Genomic DNA, 24592 nt, shown 5'->3' with positions numbered 1-24592 from the left:
GGGCCTTTCTGCTTTCTCCAAGAAGTCTTACATTTCAGGCATCAAGTTGAATTTCTTCTGGAGATGATTAACCCAAACCCATGACAGATTTTTTCCAAGATATCCAACCCCTTATGTTTATTTTATCCTGGCTCTTTTTTGGATGTACTGGACACAAGTAACTTACTCATTTTACATGTTAAAGGGATGGTGAAGAGCCATTAATTCCCTTAAAAAATGAGAAAATATTTTAATGTGCCAGGCTCTATTGTGTGAGCTCATATTAACTATGTGATTTAAAATTTTAAGAAAGATGTTTCTTCTCTACTATAAAAAATTTTAAAGCATTTCATCACATTTCAAGATAGAGATCTTACACTTTTTGGGAAATGCATTCTCGTGGTGTATTAAAAATCACAATGTTAGAAGGATCAGTTACTGTTTCCATAAGCCCAGTTTGTAGGGGGTTTCAACTAACCTAAATCTTGGCACAGACAATTTTAGTTAATGGTCAAATAAAAATGCATAAAAGGATCTATTCTCCTTCTTATATACCAACCCCTGCCATTGTTTCTATTTCTACATTTTCTTCTAATCATGGGCTAAATGAGTTGCTGGAAAATAACTTAGGTGTTTTTAGGTCCTCCTCAAAGCAAAATATTTTAAACTCAAAGGTGGTTAGATGACTTTTTTCAAGATGACTATTACCATTTTTTCAACAAGAAAAGTTTTTCTTCTTTGAAGGAACAGTGCAAAAGGGTGTGACATTTTATAGATATTTTTTGGAGAATATAGTCAAATTTCTTAGGACCTGAGATTCCAAATGTAACAGGATTTTTATTATGAACATTCAAGTTGTTTTTAAAAATATTTAAAATATTAAAATACTCAAATATATAAATTAGCAACACATAGCAATAGAAAAGCTTACTTAATATACTTGAATATTTACTCTTCTAAAATTAACAAAACCACATCAAAGGAATAACATACAATTAAATTTAAAAGATATTTCAAATGAAAATCTGAGTTTTGATACAGTGTCTGATAAAACAAGAAATTTAAGGAAAAATGTATGAATTCCATTTTTCCAAGAATAAGAACTTATTTAATCAGACAGAAGATTGTATGTATGCACATGTGCAAACCCATGAGAATGGAAACAAGTAAAACACAAAATTGGAGAGTAGCTTCAAGGTGTACACCACCACAAACACAACTGCATTTGAATATAAGCCTGCCATGTATCAGTGGCAATTCTGAGAAACCTTTAACTTTGAGATTAGCATTTGGGTGATGATAAAACATTGACTATGTGGTAAATGGTTTATCTTAAAATTAAGTCTATATTTTAGTTATGATAATATTTGTTTATCTAATTTGCAAACAGTATTTAATATATTTTGTGTTCTAAATAGGGAAATATCATATACAATATAAGGTCGCTGGTACAAAGCATCATAGAATATATTTTAGAATATATTTATTCTAATATTTAAGGGATAATATTATTTCTATGTAATATTGATAAACACTGTAAAATTGTTAAAAATGATAAATTCTAGAATCACAAGAATTATAGAAAATCAATTCACTGCTTCAACTCAGCAATCCTGAAAGGATTAGTTTTTTCTAATTTTGAATAAAATTGCAAAATAAATTTTATCTTATAACACATATCAATACCTGAATTAAAATACTTTACCTCTAAGTGGAGGATAAAAACCAAGTTAATTTTTATAATTAGATTTATTACTGGAATGGTTAAAGATACCAATTTCTTCTTTAATTCATGCTTCAATGGTCTACGTACGTTCAAGACCTTATATAGAGTGAAGAAAAGAAATGACAGGGGATGGTGTGTACGCTGGGGTGGTAGGTTAATGCCAGAAGTGTGACTGACTGACTGATTGACATCGCGTTTAGAAACCTGGATTAAAGCTGCCTGTCGAATTCATATAGCTAAAATTTAGAGTAGAATGGATCACTGACCAAAATCTGAATCTTGTCTATTCACTCAGGTATATGCATTTACCTTTACCTGGAAGATACCTTTCCATGGAAAAATGATTGGCTGAGCAGAATAATAAATTTCCCTGACACATATACACCATGTTTCAAAATGTATTCAGTTACTATAATCAAATTCTAAGTTGTGTAAGTTTCTTTGTAAATGACTGCAGTTCCTGATCATAGCAACACCTGAAATGTAGTGAGCTTGATATATATTAGGTATTATTCCCAACATTTTATATGTACTGATTCATTTACTCACCTCTGAGACCTATACATTATTTTACCTCAGTATACCAATTTTACAAATGAGGAAACAAATACAGAAAGGTTAAGTGTATGATTTAAGTCATACCCCCTACCTAGCAAGGGTGGAGGTAGGATTTAAACTTAGGTTAGTCTGGCTCTATAGCTCATAAGGTTGAGTATCATTGTTTAAAAAAGATTAAAAAACTATATTGAGAGATTATTTAGAAGTTCTAGTAGGGTACTGAAGCTACTCATATACCCTTGACCAAAGGCCGGTCCTCTTAGAGAAGAGACTGATAGCTGCCGGAAATGAGGCTGGGGGTAGGGGGTAGGGACAAGATGAAAGACGGTGAAGGGATTAACCAAAAAACTTTTATACACAATCCAAGGACACCATGGACAACAATGTGGGGATTTCCTTGAGGTTGGTAGAGGATGGGATTGGGAAAGGGAGGGGAAGGGGAGAAGAGCGGGAACAACTGTGACAGCTTAAACAATAATAAAAAAATAGAATAAAATAATGATCTTGAGAAGCCTTGTAGAAGGTAGTAAAGCCTTAGGAAAAACACATGGGACTCCACAGCTCTATTAAACTACTATAAAATCTTGGTGGAATAGAGAAGTCATTTAGTTTTCTAAGAAGTATATAAACCTTTTTCTGACTTTAATATATTATTTGTCTCTATTCTTCCAAAAATGTTTTAAAAACTATGAAACCTTAAAATGAAGGGACACTGTTTATAATGATGAAGTTTTTCAAAATCCAAAACCTCACAGCTGGTTGAGCTCAAGTAGGAAATGATTAAATGAATTCCCAAGTTTGCTAAATAGATCTAAGAGGTGGTTGAGACAGTGGGACCTAAAGCTTCAATGTGAACACTGAATGAGTTGTAAGTTTAAGTTGGGAATAGGCCAATATCTGACTTTGAGTAATAGCAATTGGCAGGAGGAGTGTTTCTGAGAATCCAAAGGTATTTTTTTAAAGTCAGAACTGTTTATTAATTCAACAAATACTTATTGAGTGCCTAGTATAGATTAATCTATTACTGTTGCTAGGTTCTGGGGATGGGAGGAAACAGAAATATCTCTCAGAGTTGACCCCTGACCTTGGGAAGATTTCTAGGCAGGGGAAGAAATAGACAAACACATACAGTTATAGGACAGCATTAAAGAGACATTGACAATGGTCTAGGGGAGGGTTAGTAGTATTAGGAATGACTGACAGATGAAATGACATTTGTCTGAGTCATGAAGGATAAGAGGAATTCTGAAACTAGAAAGGTGAAAGAAATAACCAGAGATAAAGGAAATAGCGCAAAAGTATAAAGGGCAGGCCATTTTGGAAAAACAAGCAGTTCATTATGGTTGGGAATATACTGAAGTAGTTAAATATAGTTAGGGAATATTTGGGGGTGAGGGAGAAATGGTACAACGTGGCACTGGAAAAGGCGGGTTGACAATAGTAGGTAAAGGGCATTGTAAGCTTAAGTTTTTGAAATTTGTACTATGGCAAACAGACATTGCAAGGTTTTACAGGATGTGCTGTGTGCAGGATTACAGTTTAGAAAGGCATGCATACTGGTATAGATGACAGCATTTACAAGACTCAGAAATGTTGGAATATTAGAAAAGAGGCTATTAAACTATATCAAGGCAAAAGACATTGCAGGCAAGGGCTTATGTGGGAATAGTGCTTACATTCAACAAATGAGAAAACAGAATTAAGAATGATTCTGATTTTTCTAGGTTAAGTGAGTAAAGGCTAACAACAATCATTAATAGAAACGGAAAATTTAAAAAATCAAGCATGTGAGCAAGGAGGAATAAATATAATACACTTCATGGTGGTTTGAAGTGCCTAGAAAAAATCAGAGCAGGAAGGATGGAGATAAAGATTGAGTTGTCACTGCCTGTAAACACAAGTTATACAGCAGAACTCAGTGTTTCATATCTCAATATTTTTATCATGCCATGCAAATAGGTCTCATTTGTATTTCCATGTTTTCTTTTGCCAATTTATATGTCTCTTCAATGAGACTGAAGGGTAGTTTTAATTTTTTTTAAACAAACACTAGGTCTTATCCATTTCTGTATCCTGAGATTTGATATAATGTCTGACAAAGTAAGCATCTGCTCTATGAGTAAATAAATATGTGGATTGGATAGAGAATAAGGTCAGAAACAATTCTATGGAATACTGATATTTAAATAGCAGCAATAGGCAAAGAAGACAGCTAGAAGGGAGTAGCCAGATAAATAGGAAAACAGGAGAGAGTGTAAATTAATATGTAAAGGAAGAAGATAAATTCTAGGGAGAGAATTCCTGAAGAAAGGGCAAGGAGGATAAGGGCAGACAAGATCTTCTTGATTTAAGCAATTGAGAAGTTAGCATTGATTACTGCATGAATGTAGTTTGAGTCGAATGATGAGAATGTGACCAAAGTGTATACTGCATAACTATACAAAAGGATTGTGCTTGAGATTTTAAATTTCAGTTTATTAGTTTGTCTTTCACAGGGTTGAAGTTCTGAAGCAGGAGCTGGTGGGTGGGGGTGTGTGTGTGTGTGTGTGTATGTGTGTGTGTGAGAGAGAGAGAGCCTCCAGTCTCAAGTACAAGGAAAGAAAACCAAAGCTCACTATGGTTTTTGCAGGAATCAAAAATGTAGAGCAAACAAAAAGTATGAGGTAAAGACACTGATGAGACTGCCTATGGAGCTTGATTAAGAAAAAAAGAGAGATGGATGGGGTAGTAGCTTGAAAATGAGATAGAATCACATTTTTAATGGCAGAGATTACAGCTTGTTCATATGATGATTTTAAGAAGTCAGTGGATACATAGCAGAGTTAGAAATTTAAGAAACAAAAGACAATAGATGACCTATCATGCAAAATATCATAGGATTAGGCCCTTTAATGGGTGGACTTAACATATTAACTAATTTAATTAATTAAAAATTAAATTTCATCAAGGTTATATATGTATATTGTTTTAAAAATTGAAAAATGTCAATCCCCAGATATATCCCTCCCTATCCTCAATTTACACTAAAACAACCACTTTTAGACATAGTAGTCATTTCTTCTGCAATTGGCCTGCCTATATCTTGATGTCTTTATTTTTAATTTTTTTATATTATCTATTGACTTCACAATTTGAAAGACAAAGGTTTAACTCTTTTGCAACACTTGTACCACACACACATACCTCCTCTTCCTATTTCCTAGACATATTATAATTTTTAGTTAAATCATGATTTACCTATCTATGACTATATAAATATCATTTACAGATGAGTCATATAGGACATCAGAAAAGATTAATAGCTTATTCTTTGGCTTTTCTCTAGCTGCAGAAGTGTGAGTATTTGATCCTTAGGCCAAGAAATTGTTAGAATTTAATTTATAGTCAATCCAAGACCCGTGAGAATTCAGCACTTTCATGGTGGAACTTTTCTTTCAAACCAAGAACTTTCACCTTTACCTCATTGTTGAGATTGTTTATGGAGTAATAAGTAACCAGTATTAATGAAATTCAACTAAGCCAGAGAACTGGAGTTTGTTACACAGCCTAAGTGGACTGGGTTCCTAGATGGTTATTTGCCTGGGGAGGCTGCATGCCTAACTGATTATAAAAGTGCTGGGATCTCCAGGGGTGGCTTCCTTTAACTGGGATTGGCCACATAGTCACAGCCTCGTCTCTCATGTGCACATATTTCCTAAGTACACAATGGCTAGGACACCAGGTGCTGTGCCCAGGCATCACAATGTCCTCATCATACTAAGCATGTTGTGTATACTCCTCTCATTTGTTATTCCTTAAAGTGCAGTAAATTTAGTAGTAAAGCCTATTGTGTTTCACCAATTTAATGTGTTGATTTGAACTCAAAACATACAGCTGCTAATAGAAAAAATGGCACAACAGTTACAGATTACATTTCCTTTCCTGCATTACTTTGTTTTCTCACATTTAATTATCTCCCTTTTCACATTCAGTTAGTTTTCCATGTACAATCATTAGTCTCCAAGTTCTGTGTTAGCAGGGTACATCTACTATATGTTTATGCGTTAGTATTCTATACACATATCATGGGTCACCCCAAAATTTTCTTCCTAAAGAATTCCTATCAAATTTGTTCCAGCACATCAGACAATCAGTAAGATTTTCTTTTCTCAGAGAGATTGCTTATGATGTATCTGTCTTCAATGGAAAAAACAAGCAAGGAAAATATAACCAGCAACATCAAAAGAAAAAAGAAACCGACACTAACGAGAGGGATAACTGGGAAAAGAAGGGGAAGGGTCAAATCAAGGAATATGTATAAAGGACACATGGACAAACCCAAAGTGGGGAAGGATTAAGGTGGGAGGAGGGGGTGGGTGCGGCAGGGGAAGTGGTGGCAGGAAAATGGAGACAAATGTATTTGAACAATAAAAAAAAAAATGCCTTTGTCTCTTTTCCTTGCTGGATCTCATGTATTCCTTTTTCATAGTTTACTTCTTCATTTTTGTGGAGGAGGTCCTCCAATACTTTGCTGAGCAAGGTTGCAAGGTAGTTAAGTTAGGACTCAGCATGGTTTTATATTTTTAAATTTTATTAGTAGTTTGTATCTTTATGGAATTGTAGGTTGGGAATAAGTTTGCCTAAGAATGTTGACTATAATGTCCTATTATTGTCTAGGTTCTAAGATTAATGTTGGGAAATTCAATGGCTTTGAGATAACTGACCAATTGCAAATGATATGTTTTTCTTTCTGGACCACTTTTGGGCTCTTTTGATTGTCTCTGGTGTTAACATTTTTTTCCTAAGATGTGCCAAAAATAGGTTAATTTTCACTTATTTTCCTATCATCTAATGTACCCGCTTGATCAGGAAACTGGTATCCCTTACTTTTGGCATTTTCAGGAATGATATCTATAATAATTTCCTTCAATCTATTTGTTGTTGTATCCTCTCTTTTTTATTGCCTATAATTTATCGAGGGTTGGACCTCATGGACGAAGTCTCTTCTCTTTGATTTCCCTTAGGTTTCCAATAAATTTTTCTTTTTGCTTAAGTTTCTAGAAAATTTCTTTAATACTATCTTCTGCCAAGTTTTAATTTCTAATTATCAAGGTTTATTTTCAAAAATATATTTTTGGTACATGGATATCTCTCTTATCTCATGGATGCAATCTTTTCTAAAGTCTATGAGAATGTCCATGGTATTTTTGAAGATCTTTTCATTTGTACCATTTTTTGCTTTCAAGGTGATTATTATATTTATTAGCTATATTTCACATCATAATTAAAATGGCAAAGCTTAGGGACAAGGAGAGAATCTTAAAAGCCACATGAGAAAAGAACTTAGTTACCTACAAGGGAACTTCCATTAAACTTTCATCTGATTTCTCAACAGAAACATTTCAGAACAGAAAGGACTGGCATGAAATATTGAAGGTGATGAAAGGCAAGGACCTACAACCAAGGCTACTTTACCCAGCAGGCTATCATTTAAAATAGAAGAAATAAAGAGATTACCAGACAAGAAAAAGCTGAATGAATTCATTAACAACAAACCAGTATTGCAACAAATGTTAAAGTGCTTGCTGGAAGAAGGAGAAGAGAAGGAGAAAGAGGAAAAAGGAAGAAGGAAGAAAGAAGAGGAAGAAGAAGAAGAAAGAGGAGGGGGAGGAGGAGGAAGAGGAAGAGGAGAAAGGAGGAGGGTGAGGAGGAGGAGGAAGGAGAGAGAGGAGGGGGGAAGGAGGAGGAAGAAGAAGGTAGCAGAGAAAAATAGTTTAAAAATTAAATGGCAATAAATAATACCTATCAATAATCACATTAAATGTAAATGGCGTATGCTCCAATCAAGTGACATAGGGTAGCTAAATGAATAAGAAAACAAGACCCATATATATTCTGTCTCTAACAGACCCATCCCAGATCAAAGGATACACACAGGCTAAAAGTAAAGGTATGGGGAAAGATATTTTATGCAAATGGAAAAGAAAAAAGCTTCGGTAGCAATACTTATATCTGACAAAATAGGCTTTGCCAAGGCTATAGTAAAAAACAGAGGATACTACATAATTATAAAGAGAAAAATCCAACCAGAGGATATATCCCTAGTAAACATTTATGTACCCATCAGAGGAACACCTAAATATATAAAGCAAATCTTGACAGTATTAAGGGTGAGAGAGACAGAAATACATTCATGGTAGGGGATTTTAACACACCATTGTCTTCTATAGATAGATCTTCCAGGCAGAAAATCAACAAGGAGAGAGTGGCCATAAATGACACACTAAATCAAATGGATTTAATTGATATCTACATATTATTTCATCTCCAAAGCAGCAGAAAATACATTCTTTTCAAGTGCACATGGAATGTTTTCTAGGATAGGCCACAGGTTGGGGCACAAAACAATTCTCAATAAATTTAAGAAGACTTAAGTCATATCAAGTATCTTCTCTGACCACAATGCTATGAAATTAGAAGTCAATCACAAGAAGAAAACTGTAAAATACACAAACACATGGAAGCTAAATAATGTTATTAAATAATGAAAGGGTTAACAGTGAGATCAAGGAAAAATCAAAAGATACCTTGAAACAAACAAAAATGAGAATGTATCAATCCAAAATCTGTGGGACACAGGGAAAGCAGTCCTAAGAGGGAAATTCATAGCACTACAGGCCTATCTCAAGAAACAAACACAAAAAAACCTCGAATAAACAATCTAACTTTAAACTTAAAGTAACTTGAAAAAGAACAACAAACAAGCCCAAAGTGAGTGGAAGACAAGGAAATAATAAAAATCAGAGTGGAAATAAGTGAAAGTCTAAAACACAATACAAAGAACCAATGAATCCAAGAACTGGCTCTCTGATAGGATAAACAAGATTGAAAAACCCTTAACCCTTAACCAGAGTCATCAAGAAAAAAAGAGAGAGGACCCAAATTAATCAAATCAGAAATGAAAGAGGAGAAATAACTGACACCAAAGAAATACAAAGGATTGTAAGAAAATATTATGAACAACTATATACCAACAAACTGGTCAACATAGAAGTAATGGATAAATTCCTAAAAACATATAATCTTCCAAAATTAAATCAGGAAGAATCAGATAATCTGAATAGATGGATTACACCTAGTGAAACTGAAGTAATAAGAAAACAACTCCCAACAAACAAAAACCCTGGACCAGATGGCTTCACAGGTGAATTTAACCAAAAATTTCAGGAACAGTTAACACTTCTCATTCTCAAACTATTTCAAAAAATTCAGGAAAGAAAGCTCCCCAGCTCATTTTTATGAGGTCAGTATTATTCTTATTCCATAACCATTTAAAGACACTACAGAAAAAGAAAATTATAGGTCAATATTCCTGATGAACATAGATGCTAAAAATCCTCAAAAAAATACTAGCAAACTGAATACAGCAATGCATAAAAAATATCATACCCCAGGATCAAATCAGATTTATTCCAGGAATGAAAGTTTGTTACACTTGCAGATGAATAAATGTAATACACCACAAAAAAAAAGATAAAAAACCATATGATCATATCAATAGATGCACAAAAAGCACTTGATGAAATCCAGCATCCATTTTTGATAAAGTCTCTCAGCAAAGTGGGAATAGAGGGGACATACCTAAGCATAATAAAGGCCTTATATGACAAACCCACTGCCAGCATCATACTGAATGGGCAAAAACTATAAGCATTCCCCTTAAGACTAGGAACAAGACAGGGATGTCCACTTTCACCTCTCTTATTCAACATAGTACTAGAAGTCCAAGTTATAGCAATCAGACAAGAAGAAGAAATAAAAGTCATCCAAATTGAAAAGGAAGAAGTAAAACTGCCTTTATTTGCAGATGACATGATACTATATATATAGAGAACTTTAAAGATTCCACCAAGAAACTACTAGAATGATAAATAAATTCAGTAAAAGTAGCAGGATGCAAATTTAATATCCAGAAATCAGTTGCATTTTTATATGCCAATAATGAACTCTCGGTAAGGGAAATTAAGAAAACCATCCTATTCACAATTGCTTCCAAAAGAATAGAATACCTAGGAATAAAGCTAACCTAGCACTTAGTAAATTTAAGACACTGAAGAAAGAAATTGAAGAACATACAAATAAGTGGAAGCACATACCATGTTTACGGAGAGGAAGAATTAACATCATTAAAATGCCCATACTACCCTAAGCAATCTATAAATTCAGTGTAATTCCTATAAGATTCCAATGATGTATTTCACAGAACTAGAACAAATATTTCAAAAATTTTATGGAACCACAAAAGACCCCTTATAGCCATAGCAATCTTGAGAAATAAGAACAAAGTTAGAGGAATCACATTACCCAATATCAAACTATACTACAATAATACCTTTTGCAACAACATGGATGGACCTAGAGAGCATTATGCTAAGTGAAATAAGCCAATGAGAGAAATACAAATACCATATTGTTTTACTCATACGTGGAATCTAATGAACAAATTGAAATAACAAGCAAAATAGAGACAGACCCATAGATAGAGTGCAGGCTGATAGCTCTGTGGGGGCTGCAGTTAGTGGGTAGGGAGATTGAGCAGAAAGGAAAAAGGAATCATGGACATGAACAACAATGTCATTATTGAAGGGGGAGGGGCTGTAAGGGGGATATATTGTCACTGAAAAATACAATAAAAAATAAATTTAAAAAATAAGTTAAAAATCTTTGCAAAGGTAATTCAGACCTATTTATTTTCATAGCCTCGTTACTCCACTTTCAAAAGTCCTAATGCTATCAATTCCTGAAACTTCTCGTTTGAGACAGTTGTTGTATTTCTTTGTTGATTAAGCCTTTACTTTACCATTATTACTCATATTTTATTTTCTAGACTAAAAATTCTATTGCTGTTGCTTCTTCCTAATATCCTTATATTTGTTAGTGTGTCTTAATATATCTCCACCTAAGTTTTAGTGTTTTAAATTCCATCATCTTTATGTGGAAGTGCTTAGGTTATGACTTTATTTTCAAAATATGAGGAGTAAAGTTTGGTGTTGAGAAAACCAACACACAGATCACACAACCAGTGTTTCTATGTTTAAGATTCAAACCTAAGTCTTCTGAGTCCAAATCCATTGTTACTTCATTATCTTACTTGTCCTTTTTTAAATAGAAAAGTAATTTCCAAGATGATGAACGTTATAATGTTTTGAAATAATTCTCTGAGACCTTGGTAGGATTATTTGTTATCCCAGATATATAGATGGGCACATGATACAGGTGGGGACAGAAGTTGAGGCCTGTCTCCTTGGCTTGCAGAAAGCCACTTTCTCCATGTGTCCTCATATAGACTATAATGAAGAGTATAAAAAGAGGACACGTCGGGACTGGTAGGAGGGGTAGAGACACAAATGTCCCACACCCATGGGGGGCAGATAGAAGTTGGGAGGGACATCTTGGCTGCAGAGGTTACCCCTGAGCAGCGAGGGGCCCCAGACCCACAATAGGACCCCCAGCCCAGGGTTCCTGTACCAAGAAGAGAAGTCCTCATACATTCTGGTTGCAAAAACAAGCAGGGACTGTGGCTGAGTGAGATGGAAGGCTTCTGGAGTCCTTGGTGCTCCTCTTAAAGCACCTACACATGGACTTATTCGGTCTCACTCTCTCTGAGCTCTAGCATCAGGGCAGCAGTTCAAAAGGCTCCAGGTAGATACAGGAAGGAACTGAGGTGTATGGCATTAGAGCAAGAGATGGATGAGCAGCTTTCTCCCAGACAGAAGTATAGCAGAGGCTATTGCCTTTTCTAAGCCCTCCTCACACAGAACTGGCAGTCAGGTGCCATATCTGAGTCTCCGTCAACCTGGGTGATAGTTTTCATTCAGCCTTGGTGATTTCCTGAGATCCCCTCAACTGTTTCCAGGGGCTTTTTCATCCAAATGGCCTGTCTTGGCTTATGGTTCAGATTTTCCTAAAAATTCTCGAACAAGCAGCATCTGGTCTCAGTATGCCCTGTACTTCTTGCTAAGTGGCCCCAGGCCTGGCACCAGTGGCAGCTGGCCTTGTTTCACAGCTTAGCGTCTCCTTGGCATCAACAAACCCCGCACAAGTAGCAGCCAACTGCAGATCGCTTTGTAGGTTGTGCTGGTGGTGGCCCAATGTAGAACACAGGTGGTGATGAATTTGGCCTGTATCTCCTGGAAGGCTCAAGAGCCACTGCACCCAATGGAAAGCTTCAGACCACATAGAAGCACAACCCAACCACCTTCACAAGTGGCACACTTAAGAGTGTGAAATCAGCAAGTACCACAGCCCTGCTGAAGTAAGTCCTCCTTTTAGGATGGGACCCTGCACAGTTGATCCTCCCAGATACATAGATGGGCACATGATACATGGCGGTTGGTGGTCACTGCCATTCCTTATGGCCAATCATCCCAGGAGTAAATTCCTCCCATTATGTGCCAACAACAATCAAGGTTCAACTATAACAGAAAGGTATATGCAACCCACATGGGGGATGTATGGGGAGTGTCCAACTTGGGTGATGAAGAGGCTGTGCCACTGGACTCTACAGGACACCTATTACATAAGGCCACTCTACCAAGCACAGGAAATGTAGCAGGTCTACTTAATACATAGAAACCATCATAAGGAGGTTGACAACATGAGGAGACAAAGAAACATGTTCCAAATGAAAGAACAGGGGAAAAAAAAACAACAGAAAAAGAACTAAATAAAACGGAGACAAACAATCTAGTAGATGTAGAGTATAAAAAACTGGTTATAATGATACTCAGTGAACATAGGGGAGGAGTAAATGGATTTAGTGAGAACTTCGACAAAGAGATAGGAAACATAAAAACCAAATTAGAAAACATAAAAAGTAACCAGTAAGAAATATTAACTGAAATGAAGAACACATTACAGGGAATCAACAGTAAAGCAGATGGAGGAGGATCAAATCAGAGATGGAATATCAGGAAGCAGAAAATACCCAATCAGAACAGGAAAAATAAAAAAAAATTAAAAATGAGGATAGTGTAAGGCGCTTCTGGGAGAACTTCAAGCATATCAACATTCACATATCGGGGTGCAAGGAGGAGAAGTGAAAAAGTAAGGGCTTGAAAACCTATGCTAATAATAATAATGATGATTTAAAAACTTCCTTAACCTGGTAAAGGAAATAGACAAACAACTCCAGGAAGTGCAGAGAGTACCGGGCAAGATGAACCCAAAAATGCCCATGCCAAGACACATCATAATAAAATACCAAAGGTTAAAGACAAAAAGAGAATTTTGAAAGGAGCAAGATAAAAGTTGTTAGATAACTTCAAGGGAGATTCCATAAGACTGTCAGCTAATGTTTCAATAGAAACTGTGCATGCCAGAAAGGATTGGCAAGAAATAAAGTGATGAAAAGCAAGGATCTACAACCAATATTACTCTACTAAGCAAAGCTGTCATTTAGAATTGAAGGACATACAAAAAGCTTCCCAGACAAGGAAAAACTAAAGGAGTTCATCACCAACAAACCAATGTTATATGAAATGTTAGCATCATCTTTAGAAGAAGAAAAAAATACATGAATAATAAAATGACAACAAATATATAACTATCACCAAGTGAATGTTTAAAACAAAATAAACAAGTAGAACAGAAACAGACTCATAGATACAGATAACATTTTGATGGTAGCCAGGTGTGGAGGTGGTGTTGTGGGGATGGGTGAAAAAGATGAAAAGATTAAGAGGTATGAATTGGTAGTGACAGCATAATCATAGGGATGCAAATTATAGTAAAGGGCATATAGTCAATAATACTGTAATAACTTTTGTATGAAGTCATATGGGTACTAGATTTATCAGGATGATCACTTAGTAAGTTATATTGTGTCTGATCAATGGGTTATACACTTGAAGTTAATATAATATTGTGTGTCAACACAATTAAAAATAAAAAATTATTTAAAGTAAAAAAAAATTAGAGGTTACCAAGAATAAAAAAATCTCATAGAAATCTTAGTTTCCTCTTCAATGTCCCCAACATTAATAATATATATTTCCTTTAAATTCTCTAATATCTGTAATCTTGTTGACTCTATTTCTTATTTATTTATTCATTCATTCATTCACTCTTAGAAGGATGGGAAGGGAGGGAGAAAGAGAGGGAGAGAAACATTGATGTGTGAGAGACACAGGGACCAGTTTTCTCTCACACGCCCCCAACTGGGGACCTGGCCTGCAACCTAGGTATGTGTCCTGACTGGGAATTGAACCACCAAACCTTTGGATCACAGGCTGCTGTTCAACCCACTGAGCCACACCAGCCAGGACTCTATTTCTATTTTCTATTGATTTTTATAGTGGTCAGTGATGTTATCTTATCTCCTTCTAAGCCTATTTATTTTTTATTGTGTGCCAAATACTATGTAGAAAGAAGTATAGAGGTAATTTGAAGCTTGTTAGTTCTTTGGAGATGGTTTATATCGATTTCTGGCAAGAAGCTAATGGTCTATTTCCATTTCATCCTACAAAAGCTTTCTTTAGCGTCTCCTGTTTCTGGATTCCTTCTTGACTCATAATTCTTTACTTATATGTTAATACTTCAATGAATTCAATTGCATTTAAAAAAATAAAATTTCAACATTTGTAGTTCTCTGCAGGAGGGTTGTTCTGAATTACATAGTGCTATTATCAGAAAGGGAAAGATTTTACTTTTATTTTTTAAATGAATAATAAACTAATTATATCTCACAGACTACTCATGGTCCATTTCAAAAAATTCTAACAGCTCTAAAATCCCTTTCCACTTTTAGCTTAATAACCATATATACATCATGGATCTACATCTGTATATATATACCCACATATACATGAAGCATATATAAAGTATATATATGTCAATTATATGTTTATTTATATATAACATAAACATCATGCATGGGATATACATGACATATATGTATATGTATGCTTTATATGGAATAAAGAATACATAGTCTATTACAGCTGAATTTGGGGAAAATTAGAAAATATAAATTATAAATAATGTAACTAGCGCTGGCTGGGTGTGGCTCAGGGGACTGAGCACCAGCCTGTGAACCAGAAAGTCACCAGTTCAATTCCCAGTGCAGGGCACATGCCTGGGTTGCAGGCCTGGCCCTGATAGGGGGTGCACAAGATGCAACCACACATTGATGTTTCTCTCCTTCTCTTTCTCCTTTCCTTTCCCCTTTCAAATAAATAAATAAATAAAATCTTTAAAAAAATAATGTAAATAAAGAAGAATTGAATAGCCTACTCTTTGAACCTAGATTGTCATTCCCTGAATCCTCGTTATCCATAGATAATTTTTTAAACTACAGTTTCATGTTTTACTGGACAAAATCCCCTAATAATATTTTTTCCTGTAGAAAATGTAAATGACAAATGGCATGATAGTGCCTGAACCATATTTTGAAAGTTTTAATTATAAGCATATCTTACAGGCTTATTTTCTTCCTTATTCATTTATTGAGAATTACTGTATGGAGAGGAAAGGGCTACATCAGGGTTTATTGTAAGGGAAAGTCCTTTCATGGGCCTACAGATGCAAACTAAACAATGAGTGGAGCTGCTGTGCAAAGTTGGGAGGGCAGAGTTTCTAGGCAGAAAGATGAAGAACAAATGCTGCAAATTCAGAAAGTGTTTATCATATTTGAGGAACAGAAAGGGGGCCTGGCATTCACAGTCAGGTGGGCCATGATGTGGAGCTTTTGGTCCCAGCTCAATGGGAGGCCGTGAGAAGATTTTAGATACATTGTTATATAAAAGGCTACCATATCAAATTTCTTAAAAATAGAAGTTAAAATATGGCTCTTGATCTTCAACTATCTCTAAGTTGAGCTTTCAAGATACATTTCAATTTTATTTATTTTTGCTACTGACTCTTTACTCAGTCCCTTTTCTATCAGTCGAGACATAAAAAAAATCATATTAAAATTAGACTACAAGAATGTTTGGCTAGCTGATCTTTAATTCCTACTTAGCAAAGGCAGATTTTCGCTTTTCTAAACATAAAGAAGTTTTCTCTCTCATCTTCAAAGGTCGTTGTGAGAATTTAATTAGTTATTATAGATAAAGCACTTAGAACAACTGAAATGGTAAATGGCAGGAAAGAGTAAAGAAATTATTAAATTATATCAAATCATATTAATTTATACGGTAGATAAAAGCTTATTCATGATACTGTGAGAACACAGTGAGTGGTGTTCCAAGCTAGAATCAGAAAAGCATTTCTAAGGGATTAATGCATGAGATGACAAGAATTAGCCAAGTGAAGAGATTTTTTGCAATGCATAGGACAGTGAATCTAATTTGTCAAAGGAAGTAGCATGTCCAAAGATATCATATAAGCATGTTGCATCTCCATCTATATTTGAAGGTACTTAAGGGTAGGGTTCTTTGTGTTTTTATTTATTAATTACAAAATATTTATTAAACATTGATTATACATTAGGCAGTATGCTAAAGGCCACAGATTACCAAGTGGATACACAGAGCTTAAAATTTTGTAGAAAAACAGTAATTCAAAGTATAGTGGAGGTTGGAAACAGATACTGATGGACAGACCACATTTTATAAATATTTATATCCATGTGTACTTGTCTAATATTGAGACTTGCTCAGTATAAATAATTATCTGCATCTCTTCCTAAGAGCATGATTTCAGGTATTCTCTGATTGTCTGCATAGCCCTGTGCCATTTATTCTACAAGCTCCTAATATATAGTCATGTTGCGACTGTTAGCAGTTATTCTACACAGCTATGAAAATATAAGACCTATTTTAAAACAATCTATATAATGTCACTCTGTGCTCTAAGCTTTTATTGAAGAAGAGAAAGGTGTAGAAAAAAATGTGTGTAATCATATGGCAAAAAATACTGCAAAAGAAGATGGTTTGATTAGAAATGCTCTGAAGTAAAGTTATAGAAATTAAAGGTCTTTTAATGCCTTCAATACTCAAAAATTTAATAAAAATATTTGAACATCCAAGTTGTAAATGGACATACGGTGTATGTAATTCTTACATTTTATAAGAGAAGAAATAGGAAGCATGTTAGTGATGACAGCACCAGACTGAATATAAACTTGACTTTAAAATCAAGTAAAACTGCCCCAGCAAATGAAGAGGCTAAGAGTAAATCTTCCTCTCTGAGAAGGTTGTTGGGACAGACCCAATTGTTTTTTTCCTGGCTTTTCCAAAGCTACAAGTCTGAATTTGACATTAGCTTTAGGAATAGCAAATTAAAAAATTTCAGCAGACTAGAGCAAGGAAGACATTTAATTTATATATAAATAAAAAGAGGAATAAATGAAGCCAAAATAGGGTGTTTACTTTTGAGCTGTGTGGAGTAGTTTTCATCTAACTGAAAATTCAAATAGCTGGTCAAAAATATGGTTGTTCTTTACTTACAGTCTAATAGGTGCTTAATAACATTAGGTAACCATAATAATATTAATAATATTAGCTTAGGTAGCAGCAAATATAGGGCACAGATTAGATCTTTATCAAGTTAGTACTAAACTTATTTAAATTTATATTAGTACAAGCTATGAGAAATAAAGAACAAAATTATTAGTCTCCCATAGCTTTGCCTAATTTAATAATTAGTTTTTATTCCTTTCTTAAATATTTTAAGTTTGTATATATTTCAGGGTTACCTAAGAACATTTTCTCTTTAATTCTGCATTTTGTTTGATTTTTGCTAACTTTGTTTTGATAAAGTAATTATCCCCATTTCCCTCAGCCATTTATTTACTCTGTGTATGACTTTGGACAATTCACTTATCAAATCCTCGAAACCAGTTTCCTCATCTTTAAGATGTTGACAGTTACAACACATTTTCAGAATTTCTAGGAAGATTGAATCAGAGACTTAAGTATAACACTTAGCGTAGTACTTAGCAAGAAAAACAGTAAACACTACCAATCACAAACAATAGAAAAAATAAAACTATACTTTTTAAATGACTGTTGCTAATAATTAAAGGTTTTAAGCACTTACTGTATATTTATACTGTGAGTTATAGGCACTGAGCAAAGTGATCTCATGTAATCCTCAACAACTAGGTATTATTAGCATCCAGTTATACAAGTGAAAAAAATAAGTGCTAAACAGATGTTAAATAATGTCCCCAAAGTTAGGAAGTCAATAAATGGGGGAATCAAGATTCAAACTATGTTAGACTAATTCTAGAGTATACGCTTACATCAATTAAATTATGTGTGTTCTTGTACCAGTGATAGCAATAGAAGAGTCTATGAGGGCTCTAAATTGAACATGTGAACCTCCAAAGGGAAGCATGGTAGGAGATCTTCAAAGTAATAAAAAAGAAAGTGATAAATCAAGAATCAAATGCCAAGGCAAAAATCAGATAGTAAAACCAAAGGGATTATTGGTGATAAAGGATAAATTAAGAAAGGTACCTAACACCAACTAAATATAGATACCCTAAATAAACTAATAGATCAAGTAAACCACGGTTGAATCTGTAAATCCCTCAGGCTCTTAATCATGTATCATTTTATGAATATGACAAAATATAAAGATGTTTGTAAAGCATTGCCTAACCGTAACCCTAACCTTCCAGCAAAATTTAATTCTGATCTCCTTCATTTACGGAAGGTAAGGTGCCCAACTATTAATTTTATTTGAACTTTTTAAGAAAATAAAAAGCCATTCCAATGTTCTAAAATAGATTATTTTAATGGTGACGTAATACAAATATATCAAAATTCATTGTATTGTACTCAAAATGGGTACATTTTTTACTATACTAATTTCATTTCAATAGACCTGATTTATAAAAATGTGTCCTCTGCTGGGAGTCTGGCTTTAGTTAGGCTGCCAACTTGCAAGTTGACTTGGCTACGAATAAGAGTGTGAGTCTAGGAGGCGGGTGAGGGCGGAGCAGCAGCTAAAGATAATGTGGGGTTCAACCTGCCGGTAAAGATCAAGTTATCTTTGCCTCACTTCTCTCCCTTCTAAAAATGGGCAGAAATGCACATATTAACGAGGAAACAAAAAGTTCTGCCATGTACAACTCTTCTGGCCAGGTCAATCCCTTAAAAAAAATTGTCTTAAAACAACTATTAGTCTGATGCATGCATGAAGACCAATTAATGAAATGTCAAATGTATTTGAGGTAGGAAAAATAATTAAACACATTTTATGTGGGAAAGAAAAAAATGCATCATATCACAGGGCATACATGGAAATGTTTCATGTTCTATAGTTCTCTTTATCACTATTTGAACTACTCCTAGTATATTTTATATAGGAACACAAATTAGTAAATATACCATACACAAATATACTATTCTTGTTAGTTACTTATTTTCACATTTCATAGGGAAAAAGAAAGTGCAATACCACATGTTATGATAGATTCCTTTTCTGATTCTGAAGAATGTGCTAATTTAAAGGGCAAAATGCCCCAAATATCCCTCTTCCTAGGCATTTTCTTTTTAAAGTAGGAACATTCTTATTTAACAGGTAATATCTATGGAACTGGGATTGATTTTAGCAGAATTCCCACTCTTCCTTTTAAAATAGTAAATGATGAAGTTAAGATTGTAATAAAAAAATGAACCCTTATTAAATTTGAGACCTTATTTTTATATTGAAAACACATTTTAACTCCATTAAAATAGTAATATGTAAATATTTTGATACTTTTCATGATGACCAAATTTTTAAATGTTGTCCTATGGAAAATTATAAATATTAAAAAATTAAATGGTAAAACAAACTCCATATACCATCATTTACTCTTCTAAAATTTCAATAATTTGCCACACTTGCTTTGCTTATCTTTCTATGTATATATTTATTATTATAAACTTTAAAGAAAATTCTAAACCCCATGTCTTTTACCCCTATAAAACTGGTTGTTATCAATTTTTCTTTAGTTTGAGACATTCACTGAATAGTAAATCAAATGTATATATTTAATTATGCTATAATAATCATAAATATCTTATTATAATCTATAATAATAAATTTTAAGATTTATTTAAAATGTATAGAAGACAAAAAAGGCAGGACAACTGTAACTGAACAACAATAAAAAATAAAATAAATAAAATATGCAATTAAAAAATTGTAAATAGTTCAGCTCGATTCTAATATTCAGTTTGATTTGACTTCATTTTTTCCTATTAGGAATTACCATACTAAAGTATAGGTAAAACTATTTTAATGTTAAAGATAAAGCAATGCCAAACTTGTTTTTAAGTTATGCCTCCTGCTCTATTACATTTAATATTATTTAATAATATGTCTCTTCTGAATACTGAAATCAGAAATATCATCAGCCACTTAGATGTGCAAAATACTTCACCTAAAAAGTGAGCTGGACAATCTTTAAATAGTAAATTATTTAAAATTCCAGAGTTTAATTTTGAATGTTTAATTCAATTTGTGTATATTGACAGTAAAGTATATATCATAGAATATCATTTCAACATTTTATCACTTCCATTGATATAGGCTAATATTATCTGTCACCATAAAATTTAAATAAAATTAGTAATACTAATGACACAGCATTATAAGACTTTCACAAAAAAATACAAGGAATTTTAATTTATGCAAGCATTGATACAAATACTAAAATAATATACTAATCAATTGCTACACTAAATTAGTATTTTATCTCCAAGAACCATATTTTGATTTTTGTTTAGTTACATTTTATGTATAAATTTTCATATATGTACTTTATTACTATTGAGGATTTAAAAAAATTTTTTAAATACCATTTTTCATCTTTATGTTTTTTTACCCTTCTAGGTATCTGTGATTAAACCATACCTTCAGAGTAACCATCTCTTCTGGATCGAACCTTCACAGGTGATTTTGTAACAGAAACTTTATTTTCATTGCTTTTGAATAATGCCAGGCGTACAGTAGCATCTAGACAAAATATCAAGATAAAATAAAAGTTCAGTTCTGGATGGTTCCTTCTCTGAAATGGCTATATATTTTTATGATAATATTTAAAATGATATATACTCTAGAAAACTGTAAAATTGATATTATTTGTAAAAGATTCATAATATGAAAAGGTAACCAACCATTCCTATTTTCTTGGCTGTGTAATTACACATAGCTACTACTTAATACAAAAAGCAGAAATGCTAATAATGTGAAAAAATTTACATTTATGGCATGATCCTTTTATTTGGGGAGTTGCTTCACTGTTTATTATTTTAGCTCCTTCCCTAAATTCCCAATATTTCTGCGGGAATAAAGTAATTTCCATAAGTGTGTAATAGGTAAAAACTGTTATCACAGGAAAAACCAAATACCCTATTTTTTCCCCTCTAAACTATGAGGAGCTAGAATAGCTAAGATGGAGGCAAGACAACTAATGGGGTGAGGAAAAGATAGAAAATGATTTTTTATTAATTTTACAGATAAATTAATAGTTTCTTTTAGTCCTAATTTATTGTGCTGAGTATTTTCCATAACAAAGATGTATAAATCCTATATATATTTTATAGCCAAGAGAATTCTAAATCTATTAATCTTACAAAATAAATAGGATGATTGTAAATGTAGGAGCTTATATTTAATTGTTAATGAATGGCTCTGTAGAATGTGAAATTGAGAATTTGGTCAGTTGAATTAAGACAAAAGGTTTTTGCTTGTTGACGAATTGTAAGAAAAGAAAAATATAAGTAATAAGGAGTAGAATAAAAAGTGGAAAATTGTGCACTAAAGTAGGCTAACTTATTTGTACATTTGAAACTAATAAAATGTTGCATGTCAATTTTATCTTAAAAACAAATAAATTGTAGGTTACCATTAAAGCATAATTTAGGTTAGTGTATATAGTTCTAGTATCTCACATCTTATTGCAAACATAGACTTTAAGATGTTTTTATTAATATCTAATATAATAGCATATTCTAAATGAAAAAAGGACTTTAAATATCATAAATTCTAAAATACATATTTTAATTAAATGCTAAGATAGCATGTTTTTTAGAATGCAAATCAGAAAAGCAGAATAGTATTTGCAAAGTTATTCTCAAGCATGGGAAAACTGAAGATTTCTATTAGTCCACTAGTAAGAATTTATCCTTACTAAGCATGATTTATATGTTTCACAGAGATTATATTTCTTAATATTAGAAAAATATTGGTCAACATTTGGGTACATTTCATAGTTACATGTGACCAAAAGTATAAGAGTTGGGTGCTTCTATATGTATTCAATATGAATTATTAACAGGAACAATAAAAATCCTTATGTGTACATCTGTACATATGTTTAATAGGATAATTATTATATAGTATCTAAGTTATTTACAAAAAAAAATTGACATGTCAAAAGGAGCATTAGTCATTCAGGAAAGAGAGATTACAATGGGCTTACATACTGTAATGATACCTTATTATAACCTGCTGATCTTTCCTCACATTCTCCTGACTTTCTTGCCTCTCTTTTTGCATATGTAATTTCTGAGCAAAGACATTATAATTTGATAGACCTGGGTTAGATTCAAGCTCCAACTTATACTTGTTAAATGATGCTGGATAAACTGCTCTCACTCTCTGCCTACTCCTGTGTCCAATAGAAAAAAATATTGCAGGAAAGAGCCTAAGTGCCCATCAGTAAATGAGTGGGTCAGAAAACTGTGGTACATTTACACAATGGAATACTACCCAGCAGAAAGAAAAAAAAGAAGCTTCTACCCTTTGCAATGGCATGGATGGAACTGGAGAGCATTATGCTAAGCGAAATAAGCCAGGGGGTGAAAGACAAATACCATATGATCTCACCTGTAAGTTGAACCTAATCAACAAAACAAACACGCAAACAAAATATAACCAGAGACATGGAAATAAGGAACAAACTGACATGGACCAAGGGGTAGAGGAGGGGCATAACGGGGGAAAGAAGGGGAAGGGTCATCAAGGAACGTGTATAAAGGCCCCATGGACAAAGACAATGGGGGCGGGAGGGCTAGGACTGAATGTGGGAGGTGGGACTAGGTAAGGCAGGTGAGAGTAATGGGGGGAAATGAGGACAACTGTAACTGAACAACAATAAAGAAGAAAAAAATATTGACTTCGAAATATTACCGTGAGATTTAATGTCATAATGTGTATAGAGCATCAAGCATAGGTGCTCAACTGGGGGCAGCTAATAAACATATCATTACAACATAAATAATACTTCCAATTTATTATACTCTTAAAAAATTATGAACCCTTCATAAAATAAGAGGAGTATACTGAAAATTGATTGAAAGATCCATCATTGATTTCATTTTATTCAACATAGCACATGGAATGAAACCTGATTTTTTTTTTTAATAAGTACTTTGCACACCCTTGAGAAAATAACAATCTCTTTGTGACTTGATTTCTTAATATGTAAAATATGGACAACAATAGCACTTTCCTCATACTATTATCAAGATTAAATAACTAATACATATACAGTATTTAACAGTTGTCTAGCTGCACTTTATAAAATAATTTTATTCATCAAGAGCATATAACAAGAGTGTTACATTTTCAATATCCTTTTATTTAAAAGCATTCTGATTAAACCACCTCAAATTGATTTAAAACTTAAATTAATTCCAAAGTCAAAAGATGATAAGCAAGAAACACAGTAATTCTGGTTGGGGAAATAAATCACTTGATTTTGAGAGTACTGGGAAATACCACTGTTAACAAGACAGTTTTCTTACCCTGAAAAACTATACAATCTAGTAAGAAAGCTTGGGCATAAGGGTATTGTAAAGAGCACAGCTTGTGACATCTTTTTCTTGCATTGTAAAGTCAGGTTTTTACATTTAAATCAACTCCTCTGAGATCATCAATAGCACATCTATCCTACTTTTTTATTTTTTTGTCTTTATATCTCAAGTATGATTTGCCAAATGTCTAGGAAATAAGTTTTAGTGCATCTTTACAAAATATTTAAAGAAACACATAAGTAAACTGAGTCTGTATTATGCATGTGGCTCCGTACGTGATGCTTGATATCCATTATCTCATTTAAACAACACAATTTTATTTAGGCATTAGACATTATTTCCTCCCCTATGGAATCCCTTTTTAGTTTTTGTATTCCTAATCTTAGCTCACTGGTTTATCTAATTCTCACAAACTTTCTTCATACAGAAAAATCTGGGTATTATCCATTTTCTGTATGTGCCAAGAATGACACTGTTGTAAAATAAGCTTTATGTTAAGGCTGAATGACTAGTTATATTTCATCAGCCTATAAAAAGTATTTTTTACTAATTTGCCTTCCCAAATATAAACATGTACATAAATGACTATACT

The 24592-nt window shown here is 33.4% G+C and overlaps 1 protein-coding gene across 1 annotated transcript in view; it reads right to left on the bottom strand.

Annotated features, from left to right (window-relative positions):
* Positions 1-24592, bottom strand: part of LRRIQ1 (leucine rich repeats and IQ motif containing 1) — a 208549-nt gene that overhangs the window by 65438 nt on the left and 118519 nt on the right. Inside the window, 1 exon segment of the mRNA XM_054579834.1 lies at positions 21095-21196. Within this exon segment, the coding sequence (XP_054435809.1) occupies positions 21095-21196 (102 nt within the window).

The sequence above is a fragment of the Pteronotus mesoamericanus genome, unplaced genomic scaffold (assembly GCF_021234165.1).
Source record: "Pteronotus mesoamericanus isolate MK-2021 breed Mesoamerican mustached bat unplaced genomic scaffold, CSHL_Meso_final contig_56, whole genome shotgun sequence".
Lineage (NCBI taxonomy): Eukaryota > Metazoa > Chordata > Mammalia > Chiroptera > Mormoopidae > Pteronotus > Pteronotus mesoamericanus.
This window is presented reverse-complemented; position numbering and strand designations above follow the sequence as displayed.